We start from the raw sequence: 27,491 nt of genomic DNA on the forward strand, positions 1-27,491 counted from the left end.
GGTGATCTTTGCCAGCGACCTTCTCCGGCGACCTTCTCCGACAACCTTCGCCGGCGACCAACTCCGGCGACTACCTCCGCCGGTAGCCTTGAGACGGATCCGGATATCCGGCTTTTTTGGGACTATCCGGATCCGGATCCGTATCCGGCGGATATATGAAAAGACTATCTGAATCCGCATCCGTGGCCACCGGATATCCGGAATCGGATATCCGTGCAAAATAACCGGATATCCGCGGAGATCCGGATCCGGTTTTTTTTCTTCGCCGCCCACCAAACACAACCCTAGCACAACAACCACAAACATAAATCTCTTCTCTAGACCCTCTTTTGTTCTATCTTCTTATCATGCCTCTTGATTCTGTTAATTACTCTAGCTAAACATCAAATCTTACATGGATCCGTCCAAATCTCGTCATAAGATACAGATCCATCGGCTTGAAAAGACCATCAAAGCATACAAACACATCTTTTACTATGATTTTCTGTTATGAAGTTAAAAGAAAGAAAGAAATATGAGGAGAAACATAAGTTAGAAGAACAGAAAGAGAGAAAACGAGAGGAAGAAGGGAGGCGACATCGTGGAAAACAAAATAACATTAGGTTATTTTGTGTTGAGACCTCTCTCTTGTGCTGCTCGCCTGTTGCTATCATCTTGTTGGTAGTGGGTTTCGGCCTGTAATTGGAGGCCCATTACCCGATATGGGTATGGAATTCGTTTCATGCGTGGTTGGCCACTCTGGGTGACACCAGAATGAATTGGGGAAGACACATCTTTTCTTCTTCCTGCTCGAATTACTCCTTTTTTTTCATTCGCATACGCGAATGACCAGGATTTGATCCCGTTTAACCTTCTACTTCGGCTAGATAATTGCCAAGCCCAGCTGTAACTTTTGCCGGCCGATAAGATCTTTGAGATTGATCAGCCAGCTGGGTTGGTTTGGCTATTACTTGTCATATTATGTGAGGCTACAATATCTAAAATCCAAGGGACTTGCTCAATAGTTTAGTTAGGCCCATTAGTATTTTTAGGTCCACTAGTTGTTAGGTCCAATAGCTTAGTTCAAACCCATTAAATTGATAAATAACCGGATACGGATATCCGGTCCAAATATTATCCACTATCCGGATACGGAACTGCGAATATAAAATTTTAATATCCGGATCTGGCTTCGTCCAGCCGGATATCCAATTTTTCGGATCAGATCTCCGATTCGGATCCGGATACCGGATATTATTCCCAGGCCTATCCGCCGGCCACCATCACCACCATAACTAACACTAAATTTGTAATTTTCTCTGCCCCTAATCCTAAATTCCTAATTCAGCTAATTCACTCAATTCCATAACATACATTTTTTTCTTTTTTTTTTGGATGATGTGGTTTTCCATTTCCACAATGGGGAAAAAAAGCATCTAAAAAGAGAATCTTTTTTTTTTCTTCTCCTCTTTCAAAAGGTTTGTATTTTTAAAAAATAAATTTTGAAGAGAAAAAAAGACAGAACAATAAACCCTAAAATAAAATTTCCCCCTTTTAGTAGCTGCCTCTTTTTGGTTCCTTCCGGTTGTAATACCGCCGAGTTAAGCAAAAAGCCGAGACTGTGTGTGAATCATGAGGGGAGTAAAACGCGCCGCCGTCTCCGAATCCAATGACCCTTCCGTGAGTTTTTTCTTCCGATTTACTTTTTGTGTTCATGGTACAATAGAAAAGTTTTGATTTTGCCGATTGAATCTCGTTAAAGATTCGGTATTTGCGTTGATTCTCTGTTTCGGTGAGAAAAATTGATACTTTGTTGGTACTTCTTTGTTGGGTGATTGATGACTATGAATAAAGTCTGTAACTTTATAATGTAAAACAAGTTCTGGTTTGTGGGCATTGCCCATGATTTAGCTCACAGGTGTTTGCTTTAGATCTATTGCTTAGTTAGATTTTGAATTTTTAGAGCAGTTTGATATCGAATTGAATCAGTTAGCTCATACTTTAGCTGGAATTATTTTTTTGAATTTTCTGCAGTTTAAGAATGCTAAACCAATGGATGGAACCTTATTTGGTATCCAGAAGAATGTGGCACCGATGCAGAAGAGTTCATTAACATCAGCATCATTGGATAAGCAGAGAGCTGAGTTAGCTAGGAAGAATGTGAGAGCTCTTAATAACCAATTTGTAAGGTGAACAGTTGTGTTTTAGAATATATTTTATCTCTGCGCTTGTTGTATTATATATAGTTTATGAAACATAATTAACTTGGTTTGTTTGCACCTTCAATAAGAAATTACTTATGCTTCAATTTGAAAACAGTTGGGTGCAGTTACAGTTGAAGAATCATCCTGATGAACTTTGGGAAGATGGGATGAATGACTACATTTCGCATGCTTCAAACATTCTGGTAAATACACTAAATGTTATATGACATGAATTTAAAACATTTTGATTCCTCTTAATGTTTAACAGTGTACGTACTTGGTTTATCCTGAATTTAGAGGCCTCCTTTTCTCATAATGAAAAACATCTAGGATGGTTTTTTTTATCGACTCATCAAGAATGCTAACTTTCTAGTTTGTCTTTGGTTTCGATGTCCATTTATATGAAAAGGATAGAGTAGCTAACTCTTTGAGTCCCTTGCTTTGTTTTGTGCTACACCTTTTGTTCAGTACACTAGCTCATTAGTTTTCTGCTTCATGTCTGCAGGAAAAGTTTAAGGATGTTGTCAACTGGCTGAAAGAAAATAAGGGAAAGGGAGAAAATGTATCCCCTGAATCTCGTGGAGCAGAGAAGAAAATAGTGGCTGACATCAAGAATAGCAATGTTAAATCAGTTTCAAATAATAGCTTATTTGCTTCAAACAGTCAACCTGGGCTCTTCTCAAACAATCCATCTTCCAATTTTTCCAGTAGTCAGTCTAGTTTGTCTTCAAGCCAACCTGGAACATTCTCCAACAGTCAATTTGGTTCAACATTTAATAGCCAGACTGGGTCTTTTGGCAGTAGCCAGTTTGGTGTCGCCAAAAGCAGCCAACCAAGCTTATTATCCAGCAGTCAAGAAGGAGCAGTCTCTAATAGCCAGACTGGGTCTTTTAGCAGTGGCCAGTTTGGTTCGGCCAAAAGCAGCCAACCAAGCCTGTTTTCCAGCAGTCAAGCAGGAGCAGTCTCTAATAGCCAGACTGGTCTTTTTAGCAGTGGCCAGTTTGGTTCGGCTAAAAGCAGCCAACCAAGCCTATTTTCCAGCAGTCAAGCAGGAGCAGTCTCAAATAGCCAGACTGGGTCTTTTAACAGTGGCCAGTTTGGTTTGGCTAAAAGCAGCCAACCAAGTCTATTTTCCAGCAGTCAAGCCGGAGCAGTCTCTACTAGCCAACCTCCTTTCTCATCTTCGAATAATCAAAACCCTTTTTCATCTGGAGGTATCTCTACTTGTTCCATTGGCAAAATAGTGGACTTGTCGTTGATCAGCTTTTTATATTTAGGAAAATAGTTTCAGAGACCTAACCTCTCCTTTTCTTGTTTGCTGGTATTAGCAGCTCCAGTGCCCATAGCAGTAAAGCGGGATTCTGCAGATGATGCAGATGGTGGTAAGTTGATCAGTATATTGTTATCTTCCAATTTTGTGTTCCTTTTTCTTTAAAAAATTATGTTAGGACTTACGAGTTCAAATCTCTTTGAAACCACAATCTTGATATAGTTTTCTATCCTGAAGTTACAACTTACCTAGAGGAAATTATCTATAACAAATCTTGAGGCATAATGGACCTGTAAACGTTGGCTTCTTTTGACTTGACAGAAGATGAACAACCTCAACCGAGCAGCCCATCTGTCAAAAAGACTAAAGAAGAGGGTGTTACTGTGGTTCATGAAGTCAAATGCAAACTTTATGTAAAGGTATTTTGTTGGCTGAAACTTTGATGTTATTTTCCGCTATTCTACAATATCACTCACTATATTGTTTCATAATATGTTGCTGTTTTTTTTGCACATATTGAGTGATGTAATATTAATAACCATAATGAGGATATAGCATCACGTACGAGAGACCATAAAGGTTAAAGATGAAAATGTTCTTTCCTAATTATTATTCATCCTCAAAGTCCTCTTTAGGTGTCATAGTGCTTGTGAAGTAGTTTATTTTCTCTACTGTAGTTATCTTGATATTCTGTTTTTGCTAACATTGTAAGCTTTGTATCCATGATATTGTGCAGTCAAGTGACCCAGCAGATAAAGGTTGGAAAGATAGAGGAACTGGGAATCTCTCCATAAAATGCATTGAAGGCGTTGACAAGGGGACAAAAGAATCAAAACCCACAATCCTTGTCCGAAACGAAGTATGATTCAGTAGACAACACTTCACATTCAAATTGGTCTACAGATTTCCAACATTATAAATCCATTTTTTCTTGTCAGGTTGGTAAACTGCTTCTGAATGCACTACTGTATGCTGGAATCAAGACGAGCCCACAGAAGAACGCCCTTGTTGCAATATTCCACTCCTCGGTAAAGAAAATCTTCCTTTTTTTTAAGTGTTTTCATGTTGGTTTTGTGGTTTCTCTGATTTTGTCTACCTGCAACAGGAGGACTCCAGCGAGAATGTAACGCCGAGAACCTTTCTGATAAGGACAAAGACTGCAGAAGCTAGAGATAAATTAGCGACGGTCATCCATGAATACGCCCCTTCTTCATAAAATTCCCTTAACAAGGTTGATATCTTCACTGTACCTTTTAAAAGCTTATATGAGTTGTCCTCTCCCTGTATTTTTTCCTTGATTTGTAAAATTAGGAAGGCTTTGATTAAGCGCAAAAATTGTTGTATGGTTGAGCGAGAGAGAGAGGGATAGCTAAAGCTACTTAGAGAGTATGTTGTGCCAATCTACTTTGTAACTTGAAACCCAAAAACAATAAAAATCATTTCCTTCTATAAGAAGTCATCTGATTTAACTTTGTGTCTTTGACTAATAGAAGTATGAAGAAAACTGGAATTTATATATCAATAGGCATATATATATTCTGTCATACTTCATTCATCTCAAACAAGCAAAGAGGCTACATTACATTACATTCTAATTTTATACAAAGAGAGCGATACAATCAAAAGGATCAGTTAAACCAGTTCTTAACTGATCCATATCTAACATTCTCCGTTTTGTTTTTCTGATCTATGAATCGTGAAACGATCTACTATCTTTACGGTATTAACAGGGTCTTGTTGGGCTGTTGGAGCACACCATTTACTTGGAAACTGTCTCTCATAGCTCATCTTGAAGCTTTGTTTCGGCTCTGAATCCCAATCTTTGTCTAGTTTCCAGTCTTTTGGCACCTAAACTCATATAACATACATATCTTTGGTTAAAGTTCCTTAACCATGCAGTTAATGACAGAATCAATAAAGATTGGAAGTCGCATTTGGTTCATTAGTAGCATCAGTGTCAGGTAGCAACTGTCATAAGTAGAGTATTTTCTTACCTTATCAACTGCTAGCGTGAAAACTTCGATGTCTCCATCTTCTAGGATGTGGAAACGGGTGAAAGATTTGTAATTGGCAATGCGGAGTGAAGAGAAAGCTTCATCAAAGTGTATGTGGAACCAGTTGATGCAGATATACAAGTAGCTTCCAAATACCATAGACACGACAGGAGTTGAGAAGACCCAAAAGTAAAGGAAGACAGAAGCATAATAGATAACAGCTCCGCTTCGGGAAAGTGATGCCATTCCGTCTTTGCAAATGTTGGTCCGGGTAACCGCCATCACCTGATGTTAAAGCACTCAGTTGTTTTTTTCAAATTGGATATTTGGTTTGTCAGAACAGAGACAAAACCCAGTACATTATTTACCTCAGGAACATCAAATGCTGACATAAGATACTTTATGCAAGCAGGATATAAGCCAAACGTCCATTGTTCAATACGGGCTCGAAGGCCAGTAGGGTCCGGGAAATGCTCACTCTCCACTGATTTGTACCACTGATATAATGTATGATACCCTGTATAAACAAAAATGTAGGAGTCACAAAATCAATAAAGGCTAAACACAGAAAATTTCACCCAGTGAGTGAAGATGGTTGTTCAGTATACAATAAAATTATGCACGTTGGTATGAAAACTGACCAGAATTTGCAAGGAGATTATGCTGAATACAGATTTCTATGCCCAGTTCCAACATCAACATGAGAATCAGAGCTGCCATCAGGTGTGCAGCAACATGAAGAACTCCAATTACAACTCGTTTCTTCCGAGATATTTTTGAGGGGACAAATGCGATTGCAGTTATCAGCAACATCAAGACACCGGTAAAAGACACATAAGATTGTTCCATCACATACGCAAAGGCGTTCCAAACAGTGCCTAAGAAACTCTCAAGGTGACCAGAAAACGAATCACCTCGTAAGACGTGAGCTAGCTTACACTGAAATAAACGAGGAACAAGAAGGGAATGAGATTGCAGTTTTCTTGTGAGAAGTGAGCCTATATGATGGTTCTCAAGGAAAAAGCAAATCTACGTATATGCAAAACTCAGGAACCAAAAAGAACTGCTACAGCATATAAAACACAATCTCAGCTTCCCAATCTATTATTACTGCATGTTGTGCAATATTTAAATAGGAAAAGCTTAATACGCACCTGAGGGAACAATGAAAAGACCAAGATGAAGTATATAATACCACCAATAAAATCAAACTGCCAGTTCTTTTTCCGGAATTTCAAAATATTTCCCAAAGCAATCTGCAAACAGCCGAAAACACCAGTTAATATATGACTATGAAAAGTTATAAACAAGGAAAGTTTGTGAGAGGAAACTTACTATGCTTGAATCCTCAAAAGAGGGGTAGGCAACCTTGCTTCCATAAGAGGCCCCATAGAACTTTGAAAAATTGCTGAACACATGGGTGGGATGCAGAAAAGCTCCTCCACAGCCATTAACAAGAAGATGTTGGACATGGGCAGGTCCATCTGATTGATTACATGAATGTCGCATATAGTGATGCAAATCTCCTGCCATTCTAAGTTTGCACCTGTATTTCAAAACGTCGCATATCAGATGTCTCACGTTCTTCCCTGTATCGCCGCTCCAGTACCAATCAAGAAGCCAGTTTGGTTCATGCGTGATAATGATCACAGCATCATTCTCACCAACCTGAACGAAAAAATATTAATTTTATTAAAGCAATAAAATGAAAATTGAGTAATACGAAAAGATGAAGCCACTAAAAATATAGCCTAATCCACTTGTTAGGAGCATTTCAGAAACAAAAGGCATCACAAATATAACCAGAGTAATACAGTATATAGTAGGTGGTTAGCCAGTTAATGGTAGAACTCTGACTAGGTGACAAAAATATTTACATTACATCTACAAACCCTATATAAAGGATGGAAAAGAAAAGTGATACACAAACTACCTTGCCCTTCACCAATTCGGAAAAGAATTTGAATTGGTCGACATCAATATCACCATGAAGAGCGAGATCCAAACCAAACACCCACCATCCCTTAGGTAGCTGCAAGGCAAAATAGCTTTTCTTCTGAGGCATTAACCAGCCGCCTAACCAACTCTTATGGCATATATACCTCATGAAAGTATTGAGTCCGTCAAACCAGTCTACGAAATAATAAACAAATAACCCTACAGTTAGAGGAGATGAAAGAAGAAACCGAATATGCATGCAGGTAAGTGAAACAATTTCTTTAAAAAATAAATGAAGCTGAGACCTGAAACTCACCATGGTTTCCAGGGATTAGAAAACATTGTGGACCTTCATAACTCTTAAGATCAGACACTCCATCGGGTAATTCAGGCTTGTCAACAGCAATAGAGTCATTTTTATACCAACGCGGTGGCTGCAGCGCATACTCAAAAGGACAGAAGAGACGTTTTTCATATGTAAAAGATGACGGATTTGGGTATCTGGAGAAAAACAGCCATGGTTAGATTTGACAAAAGCTTGGGAATATGTAAATATATACAAATAATAAGTAAAGCACTTACGCAAGATCTCCTCCAATAAGCAGTACATTGCCCCGTGGAAGAGATAGAAAATCATCAGCCACTGGAACTTTGAGAGAAGGCTGAGCAAGAAGTTTCGCAACACTATATGATGAATTCCCCCCATCACCAGTGTCCGCCATGAAATCAAACCAAAAATCATTCTTATCAGCAAGGTGATCATACAAAAGTTCCTTTCTACCAGTTGCATCATCAGATTTGGTCATTGCAGCCTAAAGATTTGGCACAAAGGAAAAAACCAACAAAAGTTAAATTCAATTATCTCAGATGTCTATCTGCAAAGAGAGGAATGACCTGAGAATATCATATCATAAGTTTAAAAGGTCTACCTGCAGCATCCGCATGTCAAAGCGGCCAACAAATACCGTGACTGACACAAGGAGGTCAAACACAGTTTTGAACAAATCAGCCGATGTTCTGAAATATACAATGAGATAGGTCAGCACCTGGTTAAAGTATCCTGCCTTCCTCTGTTACTTGCCACATTAAAAAAAAAATGGTAAGCAGAAAGGGAAAATTTTAGTTTAGCATTGACGTACCCTGAATACCAAGGAACCATATCTAAGAAATCAGGTCTCAATTGCTGATTCTTCAGCTTCTCATATTTGTCGACTGATAGAGGGTGTGTCAGAGCCCACCTAAAAAGTATATTAAAACTCTAAGATTAAACATGCCCTTTGAGTGTAAGACCAAAGCTGTTCATATGAATGTACTGTTGATCCTCAATTGCACATATTAATTTGACACTTATGACATAGACGCTATTTACCCTGTTGATCTCTCCACTACATAATTGGCAATGTAAAGACCAATAAATGTGGCCCACAAGGAGTATATAGGAGAAATTTCGTCAGATGAATCAGGACACGATCCGTTGCATGCAATCTGCAAATAACAAGGTATGAATAGGATTATTAAAGAGTGAACAAATAAAACATATTCACAACTCATTAGAACAGTTTAAAGAAGAGATACCTCCCCGTAAATGAACCATTTGGATAATAGTGGATAATCACTTGCAGATCCAACAGGAGCAAACCATGACGAACACACTTGGTCTTTCAGCTCATTCATACGAATGAATTTTGCAAGCCAGGTATTGTTCCTATGTTCTTTTTTCCAGAACGAAAACCAACTAGAATACTGTCTCCCATGTGGTTTTTGCCTAAGAATAGCTCGATTACCACAATGACTGTAAAATATACAGCAGGCCATGCTAAGAACCTGCACAAGCGGAAAGACATAAAGACAATCATTTTTATAGGAAAGAGAATATTTGAAGCAAATAAGTGGGCTTTAATGTGCAAGGCTGTCAATAGTGAGCTTACAGCGCAGTTTTGAAGAATGGTTAAGATCTCTGGGCGTCTTCCAGCCACGCGAGAAACAAGACCAACATACCAAAGGCCAAGAAAGATGATGTGGAAGACAACAAGGAAGAGTATGGATGATATGTAAATTGTTAGAAACAAGGACAAATTCATCCTCAAATCCAAACCCATTGACTGAAAATTAGGAAGATGATACAAAGCTGCAACTAAAATCCAGGCAATGTACCTACACCCAAAACCAAAACAAAAGAAAATTATGAAATGTCAAAGAGTGAAAGTTGATATCTGATCATTTCAGAAGATTGAATCAACAGTTACTTACCACCGACTGAAGTTTGAATAATTTGGTCTAATGGTCTTATGGATAAATGGAGAAGAAAAGAAGTAGAAAAATCCGAGCAAACATGCATACATGGACCACCACTTGAGTGAAAACTTTTCTATGAGGGTGTGCATGTTATCCGATGAAATAAAAAATAGGCAACCAAAGAATACAGCAATGATAGCATGACGTGAATGCTCATGCGGATAAGGGTAAGTATGTGTTAGAATGGTTCTGACCCTCTCCATTGGGAGGGAATTATACAAACGAGCAGAATGCCTGTCAGAGACCATCGCACTTAATACGTAGAAGCTCCGTCCTTGAATTTCTTGATGACAGTTTAAATCTTGACACGGCTAGGAATGGTAAATGAATATAACTCTGAGCTTCCAGTTTCTAGCTCAGCAGACAAAACCTTGTGCCTAAGGAAACAAGAAAAAAAAAGAGTCAGCACAGTGCTATCTGATACTAAGGGACCCTTGATCCTTGAATTACAAATAAGTTAACTCATCACTGATACTAGAACTAGAACTAGCCATTTTAAAACACCCATGACACAAAAGAAGCCAAACAAGCATAAAGAAAGCAATACAAATTTCATAACCAAAAAAAACACAACTCTACTCATCATTCTTGTATCAGTATATGCCAGATATCTAATCAACTCATTCCCACAACATATACAATGAACAATTCAATTCTCACATAAACGTCATCCACTGTCAATAACCCTGAAGAAAATGGTTAAAAAAAAAAAAAAAAACACTTGAACTAACCCCAAATAAGCAACATACTTATCTCTGACTCTTTTCTGTTGCAGACTCCCAAAAACGGGAAAAAGAAAAAAAAACATACATCATCGTTAGATAGATGAATCTTAAAATTCAAAACTGTACAAAAAAGAAACATTCAAAAGCAGTAACATGCAAACACATCCAAATTCAAAAAAAAAAAAAAAAAAAAAACCTATCTTTTTAAACTCAAAAATCGATAAAAAAAAAAAAAATCATACCTTTTAGCAGCGGAGGTAAATCTCGTTCTTAGAAGAAAACCTCGAATTCGAGCTTAAACTTGAGAAAAAAAAAATCGAAATCTCCGATTTGAATAAAGTCAAAATCAATGTCGTGGTGGTGCCTTAGAGCTTTGTTTTAGCCCCAAATTTGAAAAAGAAACCCTAAATTGAGAAACACAGAATGAATCAATCAATTGATCTATATTAGATGAATGATGAATGATGAGTCAAGAAGAAAGGCGTAGAAACGAATCACGTGGCTCGTGTTTTTATAGTGCAATTTGTTGAAAAATCTCTGCTTTTTTCTTTTCTTTTTTTTCTGAGAGAGAGAGAGAAGAGAGAAGAGGAAGGAAATAATGAAAGAGGCGGTTACCAAATTGATCGCCATTTTCGTCTGAAGCTCTTTTTTAAAAAACACCAAAAAAGTGAAAATAAATATATTAATTAATAAATAATTAAATTAAAAAATAATAGTAATAGAAGTAAGCAAGGGAGGGAATCAACGAATAATTCCATTTTTGCTACCTTCGAAATGTCCGAATCTTTCTTTTTTTTTTCTTTTTCATTACAAGATAATATATATGATTTGCGTGTGCAATTTTGTACAACTTGTTATTGAAGCAATCTAATAATCTATCTATTTTTTTTTGTAGATGACATATTTTATAGTTTAATTTACAATTGTGTTGTATTTTCACGATAATTGATTTTTTTATTACAAAAGTTGACACGTGTCGAAATATGATAGGTTGGTGACTTGGTGATTTTTATTGATTAATGTATTTTATAAAAAAAAAACAAAAAAAAAAGAGTTCTACAATGTTGGTTTTATTGGCTTTCAATAATGTTGGCAATAATAAATGACTTATATGTTGACGAAAACAACAAGAGACTTCTATATTATTCACACCAAACTGGGATCATTAGGTTTGCTATTTAAATTGAAAAATGAAGTACTAAATCTCCAATGGCAAATTGAGATAAAGATACAGGTTACTTAAAGCATATGTCAAAATTTATAGTACCACAAAAGAAGTGTAAGAAAGTAACACGTAAGGTGAGTATGTATGAGAGTCAAGGGGATAATAAACGCGTTAGGTTTATAAATTGCAAAACTTGATGCACTCAAAACACATGCCATGTCTTTATAATATTGGGCTGTGCACATTAATTTAGCTGCTCATTAATTAAACCCCATCCAGTTAATTAACATAGTAGTAGTATTATTTTTTTTTCTTCTCTCTAACTTGTTGACTAAGTTTAAGTCAATAAGAGACTTATTCTTCTGGTTAGAATGTGTCAAAGTTTGTTTCCCTATTTTTCCGTTGTAAGTAGAACTAGTTGAGCTAGTTGGGTCATGTCCTTTCTTTTTGGTTTGTTTCAGTTTCTTATATATCTTTATAAACTGTATTTGAGCTAATGAGAACCAGATCATTCTGATGCAATTTGCAAGTCTTTAAAACTAATAATTCACATAAGTTTCGGTGTTTGATTTCTTTGTAAGTCAACATCTTTTAGATATTTGATTATATATTTCTCATTTCTATATCAGTGTATATCATATAATACTGTTTTTATAATACAATGTATAAGTAAGGAACCCATCAACATATCACTTGGATTAAAGTAGGGCGTGGAGAGCAGAAATCCTAAATTTTTTGATAATTGTGATTTTATTGTTAATTATATCATCAGTTTTATTCTTGGTTATAGCTACTACTTTAATTTTTAAGGAACTTTTAGACATTATTGGAGTTAGAAAACAAAACAGAAGTCTTAAGAATTTTAAAGTCATGTAGGAAGCTATACTTCTAAGTTCTAACTTCTAAACCACACGTGGGTGCATTGTCCAAACGAGGAACGTAATGATTTGGCTTATTTATTTTACTACTTTAGATATCTTTTTCATCACATTATGGATCACTAGTCATTGTTTTCGTTATCACCGATATTCGAATCGCAGAAACGTCAAAATAATAATATGTATATTGTTAGATCAAAATCTAGTACTGATAGTTCGGAAATATTGTTTTCTTTTCGTAGTTCGAATATTTTTTTTTTTTACACAATTGAGATTCAAATGATCCGATTTTGTACCTATACCTATACAAAACAACGCTAATCAGCAAATATGAAAACCTAGCTAGGCCGATAACTTAGACGAATGCTTATTTTCGGTGATTATAACATAATTAATCGGTTATCTATATATTGAATTAAATAAATTAAAAGCTATACGTAACAAAGTTAATCAAGTGATGACTGATGAGCATGTTACTTTGCCACGTTTCTTGTTTTCTTTAATAATTAGAAACTGTTTTTTTTTCCGGCATTTGGTTTAGTGCTAGTGCTAGTGGTTGTGTGCTCTCACTATTTGGAAGTTTTGGACGGTGCTCTACTTATGCGTCACTCGTGTGTCGTATCTTTTGGAGTATAATTAGTATTTACAGACTTACAGTTAACACTTAGCCGATACCACTTCCAATAGATATATACTATGTCCAGCATCTTTCCTCATTCGTGTGACCGAAAAATCGATAGAGTTATTTTTTAAATTATATTCAACCAAAATCTTTTACAATAAATTATAGTCGTAATGTTCATGTCTTAAGAAAAAATAAAAAAGTAATCTAGGTTGTTCGTGGTTCACACACAATTACCAAAAAATCGATTATCTATGTGGTCATCATTTTTACACGTATATACAAAATGTGGTTAATCAGAGTACACGTAACTAATAAACTATATAATGGAAGCAATTACACTTGTTCATTTTTGTTTTTTTTGGTCAAGGATACATTTTTGTTTTTTTTGGTCAAGGATACATATTTGTTTTCAGAGATTTGATTTTTATCACTGAGGATAAGAGAAGACTGTATTTAAACCAAAAAGGGTAAAAACTGCACCGGATCTTGTGAAAATCCTGGCGATATAGAAAGACACATCAATGAAAAAGGAACATGCTATATATTTTCCAAAATATAGTGCTATATATCAGCTATTTTAAGATAAATCATACATAGACAAGACTAAAAAATTTCATGTTATCTTAAAATTCATACTAGCATGTACTTATCTAAAATACCAAATTGTAACACTAAGATGTCAGTTGTCGACTACAAAAGAGCACGTGCAAGGATCTGTTACCACCTAATTAAGTGGAAGAAATATTGACTTTCATATGAGTATCATAGAAGACAAAACAATATTTTTGCACCCCACCTATGGTTCAAAGTTCAAACAAGAGTTCATCTCTTCCCGATGTCTCAAAAAGGAAAGAAAAATAAAAAGATAACGATCCAAAACATGAATCTCTATCCGAATCTATCTTTCTCTTTCTCTCTCAAGTTATAAATATGATCCCAAAGAGCTTGTCACAGCCACTAATACTATTCTATTTTCTCCTCTTCTTTTATCTCAATTTTTTGTTTTCTTGGTGAAAATCGGATTGAAAGAAAGAAGAAAAAAGAACCCGCCGAAATTTTAGCGTCATTCATAATTAAACAACAAATAAAATCTGAGGTTCTCTCTCTCTCTCTCTCTCTCTCTCTCTCTCTCTTGGCTTTTCATATTCAACTTTTGAGGAGTTTTACACTAATCCTTTGAAGATTACACAAACTCTGGAAATCGGATTTCTTAACAATTTGTTTAAACCACCCTACTCCCTAGATATAATAAAGCTGGTAAACAAAAGTGCTCTTTGTTGTAATTTGCATTTTAATTTTAGTATTTTCACACATTTGGTTGCCGGAGAGCACGAAGGAGAACATTAATAGGTCATTAGGTGTTTTTTTGGTGGAATAGGTCATTAGGTGTTTGTATTTATACACATGGCTTCTTCTATTTGCTTTGTTATTAATTATTGCTTGTTGGTTTGTATCCCTCGAATCTGTTTTGAAGAAAATGCCAAGAAAATGGAATAATCCAAGTTGGAAATCTTAAATAAAAATGTTTGAAAAGTGTTGTAATCACTTATCACGTGTATTATATATGATGTTTACTTAAAAGTTTGATTTTCGAGCTGTATAATTTAATGGAAAATTCTGTTTAATTTCTCTTTGTTTTCTCAGAATCTAAATTGACCACAAATACGGAGAAGAACGATAACGTCAAAAGGTACCACATACTTTTAGATTTTACTTAATTTTTGTTAACTTTTTTTATTATAATTTATATATATATATATAAGTTGACTCTTCAATAGGAAAAAGCAACATGGTTGACTCACTCGTTAATCAAGTTAATAACTTTTTGACTAAAAGTTTTTAAGGTCTACAAAATTCATTGATACATTTGTAAACAAAGAAACCTTGTAGTACATATACTTGTATAAGTAGTCTAATGTAAGTATTATTTTTTCTTGTTTTTGGGGATAATTTTGGTTGCCCTTTTTCTCTGATTCTTGTGTTTGTTGTAGAAAATGGTCGCATTTGGAAAAAAGCTCAAGGAACGTAGTATTGAAGAATGGCAAGAGTATGTTTCTATAGTATTCAAGAATTTATATATTTTTATAAATTTATGGCAATGTGAATCATGTACTTGTTTTTGTTTTATTTTGGATTACTCTTTAGATATTACATCAATTACAAGTTGATGAAGAAGAAAGTGAAGCAATATGGTCAACAAATCCAAGTAGGAAGTCTAGATCGCCGCCATTGTCTAAAAGATTTCTCAAGGATGTTGGATCATCAGGTTTTTTTTTGTTTTCCTTCACCAAAATTTTGCGGTTTTAACCTAAGTACTACATCAAACTTTACAACACACAATCCATTCGCGCTTGCATGCAGATCGAGAAAATCGCTCTTTTCATGTTGGAGCAACAAGGTTTGCTTTCAAGTAGGTTACAGAAACTACGGGAATGGCATGATGCACTTCAAGATGAGCCTGACATATCTCAGATATCTAAGTTAAGAGAGGCTTATAGATCCGTGGGACAAGATCTTCTCAAGCTTTTGTTATTCATCGATATGAATGCTATTGGTATCCGCAAGATACTGAAGAAGTTTGATAAAAGATTTGGTTACAGATTCACAAACTATTATGTCAAGACTCGCGCTGATCATCCTTACTCTCAACTTCAGCAAGTATTTAAACATGTGGTAAGGTCTTGGAATCTCATTTAGATTAACCTGCCAGTGCTAGCTATACTAAGCTTAATGGTTCGGTTTTATCGAATTTTATAGGGTCTTGGAGCTGTTGTTGGAGCTATTTCGCGCAACCTTCATGAGCTTCAATACAATGAAGGAAGCTACTTATCCATTTATGACCATCCTGTTGTTCCTATTCAGGTTTTGTTTCTTGTGACATATGTATATCACCGAGTACTTTTGCCTATTCGGAACCTAAAAGTGGTTTAGTTTCATCAGGATCCTGTGGTGGATTCAATTAAGAATGCGGTGGACAGGCTCACAAATTCAACAAACTTCCTTAATTTCATGGCTCAACATGCTCTAATCATGCAAGACGAAGACCTACTGATTCCCCATGACGAGCAAGCGGATCAAGAAGAAGGGAGATACCACTTTATGTCTCTCATGCTAAACTTGGGGAACACGTTTCTTTATATGGTCAATACATATATCATTGTTCCTACAGCTGATGACTACTCCATGAGCCTTGGAGCAGCAGCAACGGTTTGTGGTGTTGTGATTGGTGCTATGGCAGTTGCTCAGCTCTTCTCTTCGGTTTACTTCAGCGCCTGGTCCAATAAATCTTACTTCAAACCGCTTATTTTCAGTAGTATAGTTCTTTTCTTTGGGAACCTCTTATATGCTTTAGCTTATGACTTCAATTCATTAGCACTTCTGTTGATTGGCCGGCTCTTCTGTGGGTAAGTCTCGTTTTAGACTTCTGTTATATATTTTATTTTCATGAGATATTGGCTTGATTATCATATTTTATACGTTTTGTAGATTTGGTTCGGCTAGAGCTGTGAACCGGAGGTATATAAGCGACTGTGTGCCTTTGAAAATCAGAATGCAGGCTTCAGCAGGTTTTGTTAGTGCAAGTGCTCTAGGAATGGCTTGTGGTCCTGCTCTTGCTGGTTTGTTGCAAACTGATTTCAAGATCAAAAGTCTTACGTTTAACCAGGATACATTACCTGGTTGGGTTATGGCTGTTGCTTGGCTACTGTACTTAGTCTGGTTAGCTATTTCGTTTCGGGAACCCGCACGTGAGCCTGAAGAAATTCGTACTTCACAACAGTCTAACTCCGGTATGGAATTAAAGAAAACTAGGTCTATTCTGTTTCTCCTATATTCTTAACTAATTAGAGCAATCTTTTGTGGTGAAGCTGATCAAGATGGGAATATGGAGAAAGGTCTTAAAAAGCCGTTGTTGCTTGCATCTGAAGAAACAGAACATGATGAAGAAGATGATGGTGATGGAAGCGAAGAATCTGCTGAGGATTCGCGTAAACCTGCTAACTCCATTGTAGCTGCTTACAAACTACTCACTCCTTCAGTAAAGGTAACTAAACTTTATAAAAATTCAATTTACTTCAAATTTTTTTCTCAAAAAAGAGATGAAAGATATGACAACTCTTTGTTGTTTTTAGGTTCAATTGTTGATATACTTCATGCTTAAGTATGCGATGGAGATTCTACTATCAGAATCAAGTGTTGTTACAACATACTACTTCGGTTGGTCCATGAGTTCTGTTTCCATCTTCTTGTTCTGTCTCGGTTTAACCGTTCTACCAGTTAACCTCATTGTTGGAAGCTATATCAGCAACATGTTCGAAGATCGGTAAAGATCCATGCATATTTTATTTTCTTAATTATTTTTCTTGTATGTTACCTGAAAATGTGAATTTATTATTACAGGCAAATTCTGTTGGCGTCAGAGATTATGGTCTGTGTTGGAATACTTCTGAGCTTCCATGTAGTAATCCCTTACACTGTGCCACAATACGTTATCTCAGGATTCATCATGTTTGTTTCTGCTGAAGTTCTTGAAGGTAAAAAGATTGATACATGTACCCCTAAAACATAACTTTAGCTGCGTTTTAACCCGAAATCGTTATTTAAGATCATAACAGTTATGAACTTGTTGCGTTCTTGAAGGTAAAAGATCCATCTATCCCATTTGAAAACATGTTTTTTGGCTTTTACAGGTGTGAACTTATCGTTACTATCGAGAGTGATGTCATCGAGGCTGTCACGTGGGACTTACAACGGTGGATTATTGTCGACGGAAGCTGGCACGATCGCACGTGTGATAGCTGATGCGACGATCACTTTGGCTGGTTTCTTGGGACAGAGTATGCTTTTGAATGTTACTCTGCTTCCTTCTTTGTTCATCTGTGTTGGGTCTATCGTAGCTACTTGTTTCACTTATAACTCCTTGTATTAGTGCTTCTTTCAAAGTTTTACCTCATAGAAAACAAACCCTTTGAAATTAAGCTAACTAGTCCTAGGTTCTCGATTGTTTCTCTTTTCTTTTGGCTCTTACTTTGGCCTCTTTAGCGAAGTTTTGTTTGCTCTGTGTTCATTCTAGATCCATTGATAAAAATACTTTTGATGTTCTTGGTTTAACAACTTGCACATGTTTATTGCTATACGTTTATAGAAAACTTGTAAAACTTCACCAACTCTAGCTAAGTTGGGGTTTCATAAGTGTCAAGTCGTACACAACACAAAAAATACATGACATTAAATTTCACTTTGAGAAGCTCTAAACTAAAAGGTCTGATAAGAAGGGACCATATATTATTGATCCATGAATTGCATAAGTTCGTCACTGATACTAGAACTTGTACTAGCCCTTTGTACCTCACCCATTAACAAGAAACCATTAATGATGCAGAGAGCATACATCAATTCAAAAATGTTAGCTAGGAAACTCAAGTCTCTCCTCCTATCAACGTATGTCAGGGATCTATCACATCATTCAACACATTGAAAAATATACCATTATATTCCAGTCATTACCTAAATTTTTGTCAACAACCCTGAAGTTACTTAATACCTCAGTTTTATCTTTTAGTAAGTAGTTTTCCAAATAAACTGAGACCATATATTAAAATATACGAGAAACATAGTTAATTTGAACAGAAAATCCTTAATTCATATATAATACCTTACAACGTATTGGTATTGTTTACAAAAGCAAGTACAATGAACTAGGAGAGAATCCGTGCTACAACACGAGATTACATATTTTGTTAGTAATTTTTTGTAATTTGAATTTTTGTAAGGTAGTTTTTTTTCTTTGACTTATTTCGTTTGTTTATATAGTGTTGAGTTGTATATTTGGTGATATACGGTAAATTGGAAATCCTGATAGAGTAAGTTGTTTAGAGAATGTAACTTTTCACGGAAACATACACACCGCTATATTAGGATAGTAGTTTTTAAAGATAATGGATTTTAAGGGAGTAAAAGAAAAAGGGTGAGCCATCATTTTGTTTTATTGATATAGAAATGTAGTCGGGGTATACAGAAATATAGAAAGGGGGTGCTACAGCACCGGATGACACATGTTGTAATTAATTTATGTATATTTTGAATGCATAAAATGTTTTGGTTTATGTGTTTTTCATAATTTCGAAATTTTAAATAGTGTTAACTAGTATATTTAGTGTTAACAGATATACAATGATCGTTTTGCAGTTTTTAAGCAATAGCGGTATGCTTAAAGGTGTTAAATTCATATATTAGATTTTAATGTGGTTTTAGTTTGGACTATTGCACGTATATAACCTACACGTAACTATTTTAGAATGGTAAAGACATCTCGTCTCATCCTGTATTGTCATGTCCCATCCGGTTTCATCTCGTCCCTACTCGTAAATTTTTTTATGTCCCATAACTCAAAATTTTTTGGATAAGAACATAACTAAATTTGATGCTTTTCTCACATTTTTGACATATAATTTATTTCCTTCTGCAATAGAAGATTTTTTCATAGTAAATAAATTAAAAAGCTACTTATTAATTTTCAATTTTGCATAAATATATAGTAATACAATATAGTCAACCAATTTAGAGTTTTAAATACTTATTTTAGGGTAATTACTATTTAGAAATACAAATATAAATTGAAATTTCTTTGCTTCTTTTTTGTTTTTTAAAAATGAATTTTTATAATTTTTCTTAAACAAATAATGTAATCCATGAAATAGTTTATTTTCATAAATATATATTATTTTTCTTTATGATTACAAAATATATTAGTTACATAAGATATTTTTAAAGATATTTCTTGCATATCTTGTGTTTTAGAGAGTATTGCAAATAAGTTGATTTTAGATGTATTTTATATATCCACTAAAATAAATTTGAATTGATTTTTATTAATTTCATATATCTTATGTATTAATTAAATTTATATTATTAAGGCTATAATGAATACTTTACTATTTTAAAATACTTTTTAAAGTAATTTAATTTTTATTTTAAATTGTTTTTCAAAATTAAATTGAATTTATTTATTTGTTCATAAAACTCTGAGGAAAAATATACACAAATATTAATTGTCATTTTTTCATTTTTTCCTAAAATGTTTATAAAGAATAACGAAATTTGATTTATTATGTATTTAAAAGTTTTCCTTAATTAATTCTGATGTATATGTTTTCCTTAATTAAATATTTTAACTGATTAAGATTTAGGCATATTATGGTTGATTTAATACATAATATATAGATTTGATGAGAAAATCGGATCAACTAATCGGGTATTAAATAACCCGCACATGACCCGACTTAATTTAAAAGGTTAGAGGATTTTAATGTCATGATATACTAATGTATTAATAATTATTGAGTACTAACCATTTTATTTAAAAACTACCAAAACAAAATCATGGTCGAAAAGTTGGTGCACGAGTACTCTTGCTTTAATAGTATAGATAAAAACGATTTAAGATTTCGATATCTATATCTCAGTGTTGGTCGTTAATGTTTAACATTTTGTCGCATGGACCTCTTGGTCTCGATTATTACTATAAAAATAAATAAATTATATAAAAAAAAACTCAATAAAAAGCTAGCTTGGTTAGTGATGTTAGGGATCAATATTTGTCATAATCCAATGAGCATAGTAAGTGTTAACTCATTAGCTAACTTGGTTAGTGATTATTTCGATTTCACGGCGCCGGTCTACTATTCCTAATTAGCTAGAAGGGACTATTCTTGTAACAAGCTTCATCTTTCTTCATTTATACGTTTATCCAGTGGTGGATCCAAAAATAATTTTTACCGAGATCAAAATATAAATAAAAATAATTACAAATTTTTAAAAAATGAATAAAATAAATACTTTAAAAAAGGAAAACTACAACAGAAATTTAATATTTAAGAGTCAAGTAAACAAAAAAAGTCTGTAAAAATATTTATGTAATGGTATATATCAAAACATAATAAAGTAGATAAAATCACAAAAAAATTAAGGGAAATAAGATACATTTAGAATTTTAGAGGGTGAAAAACACAAATTTAGAATTTTAGGAAATTTAAATTAGAAAGAAATAGGCCAAATATTAGAAAACTATAAAGACGGTTAGATAAATCTAAGATTTTAGGGGCTTAGCTGACCCCTTTACTCTCTTCTGGTCCATTCAAGTCTTCGTCTTCCATTCTGATTCTGTTCCATACCCTAAGATTTCTTGAGAAAATGGGGGAAATGTGGAAAAAAAAATCAGTTGGTGAACTTTTGATTTTTGATTCCATATCATATTGTACCGGCTTCGGTTTCACAATACCGAGATATTCATTAAATAGTCGACCATATATTTTCCTAGTTAGGTAAAGTATTATGTGCAATTTGTCTCATTTGGTTTAAACATAAAAATTTTAGATATCCTTTAAAAAAAATATGTTCGTTTAAGTTTCAATAATATTAAGAACTAACGAAAAACAAATCAAGGTAATACGTTAAAGATTTGCATCAAAAAAAACATCTTGATGAAATATGTACACATGTTGTACTTCTAATTATTTTATATCTCCATCCGACCCAAAAAAAATTATTTTATATGACAATTATGCTAATATGGCGCTGCAAGTTTTTTTTTTGTTTTAGCAGGTATTCGGATATTTTTGGCCTAACATAAATAAAGCTAACAAAATCTTTGGTAATTCAAAGCAAAAGAAACTTATTATATAATCTCTTGTGTGTTTGGGATAGGATCATGACTACTAATTAGTATTATATATACAAAACTCCTAGACTAATTAAATACTTTATGACTAGAAGTGTGTTAGACTAATGAATACTAAACTTGACCTTTTGTGTGTTTCATGCCAATTGCCAAGCATCTGTTATCATAAAACTTGGGATCAGTTCCTCTTTGTTAATTGTTGTTTAACGATATCAAAGCTCAAGCATTTCATAAAATCTTGCTATTGTCTGGGCCATAAACGCTATCGAATATGACCACGAGTAAGTGGTTGGACCATATAGTAGAATGGATAATAGTTTAAGAAATTATTTATATGATCATTGCCCAAATTTTCATTTGCAGACGAAATAGCTTAACAACAGGTTCCAAATTCTCAATTGCATGAGAGAAGTAAATCAAATATAGTAAATTAAAAAAAAAAAAACAGAGCATACAAGTCCCTAAAATCAAAGTAACAAGAAACTTATAAAACGATTAAAATGGTGCATAGTAACATAACATTTTTTCAGGTAGACTTTTACGATTTGTTCCTTTTCAAGAATCAGTGTCCATTGGCTATGGATCCATCGTCACCTTTCTTGCCATAGAATCTCCGGTACAAGGAATCAACCTCTTTCAGATAATAAGTTCCCGGAGCCAAAAGGTCTATTATACCATCCTTACTTGTCACAAAGTCCTTTGCTCCATACCTATGTTCCATTAGCTTCATTGTCTCCACAAATTTCTCTGGTGCATACTGCAATAAACAAAAACCGGTTAAAACTAAACCGTAATCGAACCAAAAAACCGGTTAAAACTACAATTACTTCCGTTACCAAAAAAACCTTCTTGTGTTACCTCATGTCTAGCCTTTAGTTTACCACCCACATCCATTACAGACGCGATGTTTGAAACGCTGAAAGGGGACTGATTCTCGCAGACGCGTAATGAGAACATTGTTGCGGTTGAACCACTTCCATATGAGAACATAACCACCCGCTTTCCCACCTATACAAAACAACAACCCAAACACATGTGTAACAAAACTTCAAACCAAAAGTAGGATTACAATATAGTCAAGAAGAAGCAAACTCTTGTTTTCTTTTTATTACCAAATCATTGTGTTTATTGTGGATGAGGGAGGCAAATGCAGCGTAAAGTGAAGCGGTGTACATGTTACCAACTTCCTTTGGTATTAAAGTCGTTGGTTGCACTTTAGCATCATAAAATGATTTTGCAAGTTGTTGTGACACCTACATAATAGACAAAGATTGCTTATAGCTTTTTAACTCGGTGTTCTCTCGGTATCAAAAGCAAAGGAAAAAGGGACAACCTTTTCAAGATCACGGCTTTGGTAACTCTCGTCGAGGGACAAAGATGAATAAGGGGTGAACTTTTCTTTGGCAGCTTCGTCAATGGAGCTGCAATAGAGGAAAGAAGATGTTACTCACTATCAAATAAGTAAAGAACTTTTAAATCCAAATCACAACTAGATAAGTAAAGAACCTTGCGTTTCTCAAGAAGTCATTGTACAAGAGACGACCAAAGCTTTTCTGTACAAGCTGTAATAGCAGAGAGGAGTAGAGAATGGTAAGAGACAGTTCAAGTAGAATAAAACTAATTTTGGAGGAGTAAGAAAATTACTTTATTGTATGGAGAATGGAAAACAAAGTAATCAGCATCATTGATGGAGAACTCTTTCCCTTCGATTTTCTCAAACCTAATAAAAACCAAAAGGATTGAAATGAGTCACACACAAACACAAGCAAAAAAACAGAAACTGAGTTTTTGTAACCATGAAAAACAAAACACTTACTTGTTGCATAAATGTTTATAGCAAGAATCAAGAGCCATAAGGTAGCAAGTCTGTGAAAGCTTCCCATCAACAACCTACAAGATCACAAGAAACAATAAGCAAATAAGAAATTTGATTCTCCATACCAAAAAAATTGAGATTATGTATTAAAAAATTACCGGGTACTCGCTAGCAAGATTAGGCTTGTAAAAGTCATAGACATGAGCCATATGGCTTCCTCTCAATTTGCTTTCGAAAACAATAGGAGCATCAGGTCCTATCAACATAGCAATCGCAGCTGCTCCTCCAGTGGGCCTTGCAGGTCCTTCTGCATACACCTGAAAAGCATATAGATATAAACAGGTCAAGATTTATGCAAAATACTCTTAGGAATAATACAAAAAAAAAATATGTCTTATGTCGATGTTTATACCGCGCTGTCAGTACAAATGACAAGGCCATAACGTCCATCCCATGAGTTACTCTCAACCCAATTGACACAGTTTAACAAAGCTGCAGTTCCACCATAGCAAGCATTGGTCGAGTCAACACCTTCGACATCACTGTTTCCACATTTCTGTTCATTCCACCCCAAAGAAAAAAGACAAACATTTACTCTCTATATACACATAGAAACTCAACCGCTACTGAGGTCAAAGAAAGTACTAGTACCTCAAAGAGCTGCATCAAGAAGGTCTTGATAGACTTGCTTTTGTCAATGACAGTCTCACTTCCTACTTCAAGACGCCCGATTTGCTTCGGATCAATATTATACTTGTCAAAAAGTGATGTCACCGCATTGAAACTAAAAGAAAACACAACCAAGAAACCAATCAGTTTCAGTCTTTTTCATGAGTTTATTTATACATATGCAAACAAACAAACAGACAAAAAAAAAATATATACCTCATAGAGATGACATCTTCAAGCTCAGTGCAAAAAGCTAAGCAATCTTGGCCAAGTCCAATAGTGTATTTCCCTTTGCTTGCTCCATCATGTGCTTCCAACGCTTCCTATAACACATTGATCAGCAATTATAAACACCACTGTTTCAAAGAACCAAATGCAAACAAGAGATTCTTAACAGAATGTTCTAGATCAATCTCAATAAGAACCACAAAAATTGTAAACTCCAATTGAGACTTAATGAGAAACCTCAGGATCAAGGACTTATATATAAAAAAAAGCCTTTCAAACTGTTAAAACCCCAATCAAATAAAACACTCTTTAAATCACCCTATATCAAGAAGGCAATATCACCAAATCTCAAACCTAGCTGTAAAGATCTCGAGTTTGATAAAATTCAAATTTTATTTTTTAAATTGAGCATTATCTGTCTTCATCGTATAGAAAACTCCGCCGCCATTACAAAACAAAACAGAGACAGAGATTAAAGCATTATGAAAAATCACATAAAGTTTGAATATTTGTCGAAGAAAATAACATAAAGTTTGAAGATTTAATGAAATTAAACTGTATCAGAAACAGAGTATCATCAATGCAATAAAACGATGAAATCGAAAAGAAGAAAAAAAACTTGGGTTTTGTTGTTTTTGGGTTGTATTACCTGTTGAACACAGGTGGGAGGGAAATAGATATCCATAGCCAAAATCCCAACGTTCTTCGCCATTGTTTCGATGAAAGCGAAATCGAAAAGGTTTGATCTTTGAGGGAGAGAGAGAGAGATTTGTGAAGCTTCTCTGTGTAGAAGAGGCGGAAGAAGAGAATATATTGATGAATCGGTTGAAAACAGAAAATGAAAAAAAAAATACTTTAATAAACAAATTCTACAGAAATATTAGCTGATTTTTAATAATGATTTTCTTAAACAAAAACTATTAATTATCGGATTTTTTAATAATGATTTTCTTAATTATTATATTATTAGTTGTCCTTTTTTAATATGTCAACAAAGAATAAAAAAATTACTTGTACAGTTGTACTTCAATTTATTTTTGGAGTTTCAAATTCGATTTTTGGTTGTTTTGTTTGAAAATTTTAATTGACACCAACTGAAAGTGCCAGATATATTATATAATTTTTTAATAATAATTGTAATATTTGTAACTATGGCACTTTTTTTTTTGTTCAAAATTAAGATACATATTTTTATTTTTTTATCCTGGGACAGCTACATGTGAAATAAAAGTACAGATAATCCACTAACAAACCAAATAAAGAACAAATCAATAGTTTTTAAAAAAATAATTATTATCTGGAAAATGGATATATTGTGTTTGTGTGTTTCCGGAATCTATCAGGCAACGCAGACTTCGTGAGTTTAGCTCTGCTACTTCTTTCTTTCACTTATTGCCCTTTCTCTTCTTCTTTATCTACCAATTTTGCCACTCACTATTTTTGGTTTTTGTTTTAAGTCTTGGATTGAATGGATTCACTTGGTTTATGATAGAGAGTAGCTTTACGATATCACTTGGCTTATACTTGGAGACTTGGAGTTTGGTTCCAATTCAATCTAGTAGGAATTTGGATTATAAATCAACTTTATTTAAAAAATGAATATTTAGGATGCGCGATGAAAATGAGATTCTGAATTTTTTTTTTAAAAAAAAAATCGATTTCGATGTAGATTCTAAATAGGAAATGAACTCCCGATCAAATCTTTATGCTTCCTATAATTTGTGATATTTTGAATAATAACATAACTGAAAAAATACAACGCTATTTTCATATAAATTATGTTTTTATTTAGTTATTTGCGATATCAAATTCTTTTCAAAAATATAAGTTTTTAAAACAATCATAAGTTTCTAATAATTTTTTAAAGTGAATATTTTGGAAGCGTGAAAACGAGATTCTGGAATTTTTTAAAAACTCCGATTTTGATTTAGATTCTAAATAGGAAATAAACTTTTTGTAAAAACTCAATGCTTCCTATAATTTGTGATACTTTGAATAGTAATATTTTTACTAGTATTAAATTTGTGGTTCTTTTGATTTTCTGATTTTTAAAAAAATTCACTAAATTGTCCGATAACATTGGTTTAGATTAACTCCGAACCAACTCAAGCGCACGAAAAAGTCATGAGTCACGTTATTAATTCACACTATCTATCAACCTCGTTAACTACTTTTGTTTTTATTTACATTCTAATAAAAGTAATTGATCCTATTTGTTATCTAGTTATTCATAACTTGACTGGATTTAATTAGCTTCTCCCACGAGAAATTAGCGTATAGTATTAATTAAGTCATCAACAACAACGTAACATGGAAACATCAGGTATGCCGTATGCGTAAAAAGGAAAAAACTCAACAAAAGATTAAAAATGAAAGGTTTGCCAAAAAAAAAAAAAAAGATTAAAAATGAAAGAAAAAGTTAAATTACTAATTCTAATATTTTTTGTGATTAGCTGGTTACTAAACAATAGATCGGACAGAACATGGTGGTGGTGGGATTGTCTTAATGAGTTTAGGACTTTGAAACATGTGAAAACATTGTCGTTTTCATAAAGCTATATAACAATCATCTTCCCTAAGACCTTGGATTCTCCGCCACCGTTCGATTGAGATCTATCATCATCTTTATACCGTCCGATTGATTACCAAAACTGGTCAAACATTATTAAAGAATGTACTATTTTCCAATTTCAGACCATTTCAGATGACAAGCGGATTCAGCTTACGTCACCGATTTTGTGGGACATAACGTGTGATGATACGAACGATGGTTACACAAATTCGTGGGTTTATAGTTTTTATACACGTGAGCGGGGTAGGTAAGGTAAGGGTTCGATGCTACATCACTTTCTTCAATTATTGTATCAGACTATCAGAGTAGTAGTACTCAAATATATATTTGTAGTATCGAGGGCATCTTTATAGGCATAACTTTTTTTTATTCATAGATTAAATATATTAGAAAAATAATCTAAAATTAGTAGTTAAGATTTTTTGTTAAAAAATTAGTTATAAGGAGAACATGTTT

General features: G+C 34.1%; 4 protein-coding genes across 7 annotated transcripts; 2 read left to right on the top strand and 2 right to left on the bottom strand.

Annotated features, from left to right (window-relative positions):
• Positions 1-1,376: 1,376 nt before the first annotated feature.
• On the top strand, positions 1,377-4,902 carry LOC104718153 (uncharacterized). 4 transcript variants are annotated; one of them, XM_087483267.1, is made up of 9 exons: positions 1,377-1,659; positions 2,014-2,168; positions 2,299-2,386; positions 2,689-3,397; positions 3,515-3,565; positions 3,775-3,872; positions 4,190-4,312; positions 4,392-4,481; positions 4,559-4,902. In XM_087483267.1, the coding sequence occupies exons 1-9, from the start codon at positions 1,612-1,614 to the stop codon at positions 4,667-4,669; spliced, it is 1,473 nt and encodes a 490-aa protein (XP_087339393.1). In that variant the 5' UTR covers positions 1,377-1,611; the 3' UTR covers positions 4,670-4,902. The 4 variants fall into 4 exon arrangements, with proteins under 4 accessions (XP_087339393.1, XP_087339402.1, XP_087339388.1 ...); XM_087483276.1 differs by having other exon boundaries at positions 1,398-1,659; positions 3,778-3,872; XM_087483262.1 differs by having other exon boundaries at positions 1,400-1,659; positions 3,512-3,565.
• Positions 4,903-4,948: 46 nt separating this feature from the next.
• On the bottom strand, positions 4,949-11,094 carry LOC104718144 (uncharacterized). The gene is made up of 16 exons (XM_087483255.1): positions 10,648-11,094; positions 9,636-10,057; positions 9,314-9,539; positions 8,961-9,209; positions 8,755-8,870; positions 8,525-8,623; positions 8,315-8,402; positions 7,968-8,197; positions 7,702-7,886; positions 7,381-7,580; positions 6,783-7,115; positions 6,602-6,703; positions 6,089-6,386; positions 5,816-5,964; positions 5,448-5,732; positions 4,949-5,301 (listed from the first exon to the last, which is right to left on the bottom strand). Exons 2-16 carry the CDS (start codon positions 9,926-9,928, stop codon positions 5,113-5,115), a joined length of 3,042 nt encoding a protein of 1,013 aa, XP_087339381.1. The 5' UTR covers positions 9,929-10,057; positions 10,648-11,094; the 3' UTR covers positions 4,949-5,112.
• Positions 11,095-14,029: 2,935 nt separating this feature from the next.
• On the top strand, positions 14,030-18,168 carry LOC109128178 (SPX domain-containing membrane protein At4g11810-like). The gene is made up of 12 exons (XM_087483193.1): positions 14,030-14,169; positions 14,718-14,763; positions 15,065-15,120; positions 15,219-15,339; positions 15,435-15,746; positions 15,831-15,935; positions 16,014-16,477; positions 16,560-16,861; positions 16,940-17,115; positions 17,204-17,394; positions 17,472-17,605; positions 17,762-18,168. Exons 3-12 carry the CDS (start codon positions 15,068-15,070, stop codon positions 17,998-18,000), a joined length of 2,097 nt encoding a protein of 698 aa, XP_087339319.1. The 5' UTR covers positions 14,030-14,169; positions 14,718-14,763; positions 15,065-15,067; the 3' UTR covers positions 18,001-18,168.
• A 3,911-nt stretch (positions 18,169-22,079) lies between these two features.
• Positions 22,080-25,386, bottom strand: LOC104718134 (hydroxymethylglutaryl-CoA synthase). Its single transcript, XM_010435814.3, has 12 exons — positions 25,113-25,386; positions 24,452-24,558; positions 24,218-24,350; positions 23,979-24,122; positions 23,725-23,883; positions 23,567-23,640; positions 23,395-23,470; positions 23,257-23,312; positions 23,084-23,171; positions 22,863-23,003; positions 22,609-22,758; positions 22,080-22,507 (listed from the first exon to the last, which is right to left on the bottom strand). The coding sequence occupies exons 1-12, from the start codon at positions 25,173-25,175 to the stop codon at positions 22,313-22,315; spliced, it is 1,386 nt and encodes a 461-aa protein (XP_010434116.2). The 5' UTR covers positions 25,176-25,386; the 3' UTR covers positions 22,080-22,312.
• Positions 25,387-27,491: the final 2,105 nt, after the last annotated feature.

The sequence above is a fragment of the Camelina sativa genome, chromosome 2, assembly GCF_030686135.1.
Source record: "Camelina sativa cultivar CO46 ecotype springtype chromosome 2, ASM3068613v1".
Classification (NCBI taxonomy): Eukaryota; Viridiplantae; Streptophyta; class Magnoliopsida; order Brassicales; family Brassicaceae; genus Camelina; species Camelina sativa.

What these genes read in the sequence shown, in the direction of transcription:
- LOC104718153 (XM_087483262.1), top strand. Translation starts at nt 1,612, where the DNA reads ATGAGGGGAGTAAAACGCGCCGCCGTCTCCGAATCCAATGACCCTTCC. An exon ending in CCGAATCCAATGACCCTTCC is followed by an intron (nt 1,660 to 2,013) that starts GTGAGTTTTTTC and finishes AATTTTCTGCAG; the next exon opens with TTTAAGAATGCTAAACCAAT. An exon ending in TGCAGATGATGCAGATGGTG is followed by an intron (nt 3,566 to 3,774) that starts GTAAGTTGATCA and finishes TTGACTTGACAG; the next exon opens with AAGATGAACAACCTCAACCG.
- LOC109128178 (XM_087483193.1), top strand. Translation starts at nt 15,068, where the DNA reads ATGGTCGCATTTGGAAAAAAGCTCAAGGAACGTAGTATTGAAGAATGG. An exon ending in AGCAAGTATTTAAACATGTG is followed by an intron (nt 15,747 to 15,830) that starts GTAAGGTCTTGG and finishes CGAATTTTATAG; the next exon opens with GGTCTTGGAGCTGTTGTTGG. An exon ending in TTCTGCTGAAGTTCTTGAAG is followed by an intron (nt 17,606 to 17,761) that starts GTAAAAAGATTG and finishes TGGCTTTTACAG; the next exon opens with GTGTGAACTTATCGTTACTA.
- LOC104718144 (XM_087483255.1), bottom strand. Translation starts at nt 9,928, where the DNA reads ATGGTCTCTGACAGGCATTCTGCTCGTTTGTATAATTCCCTCCCAATG. An exon ending in AATGGTTCATTTACGGGGAG is followed by an intron (nt 8,871 to 8,960) that starts GTATCTCTTCTT and finishes TGTTATTTGCAG; the next exon opens with ATTGCATGCAACGGATCGTG. An exon ending in CTTTTGAGGATTCAAGCATA is followed by an intron (nt 6,704 to 6,782) that starts GTAAGTTTCCTC and finishes GGCTGTTTGCAG; the next exon opens with ATTGCTTTGGGAAATATTTT.
- LOC104718134 (XM_010435814.3), bottom strand. Translation starts at nt 25,175, where the DNA reads ATGGCGAAGAACGTTGGGATTTTGGCTATGGATATCTATTTCCCTCCC. An exon ending in TCATTTGTACTGACAGCGCG is followed by an intron (nt 23,884 to 23,978) that starts GTATAAACATCG and finishes TATGCTTTTCAG; the next exon opens with GTGTATGCAGAAGGACCTGC. An exon ending in TCCATTCTCCATACAATAAA is followed by an intron (nt 23,313 to 23,394) that starts GTAATTTTCTTA and finishes CTGCTATTACAG; the next exon opens with CTTGTACAGAAAAGCTTTGG.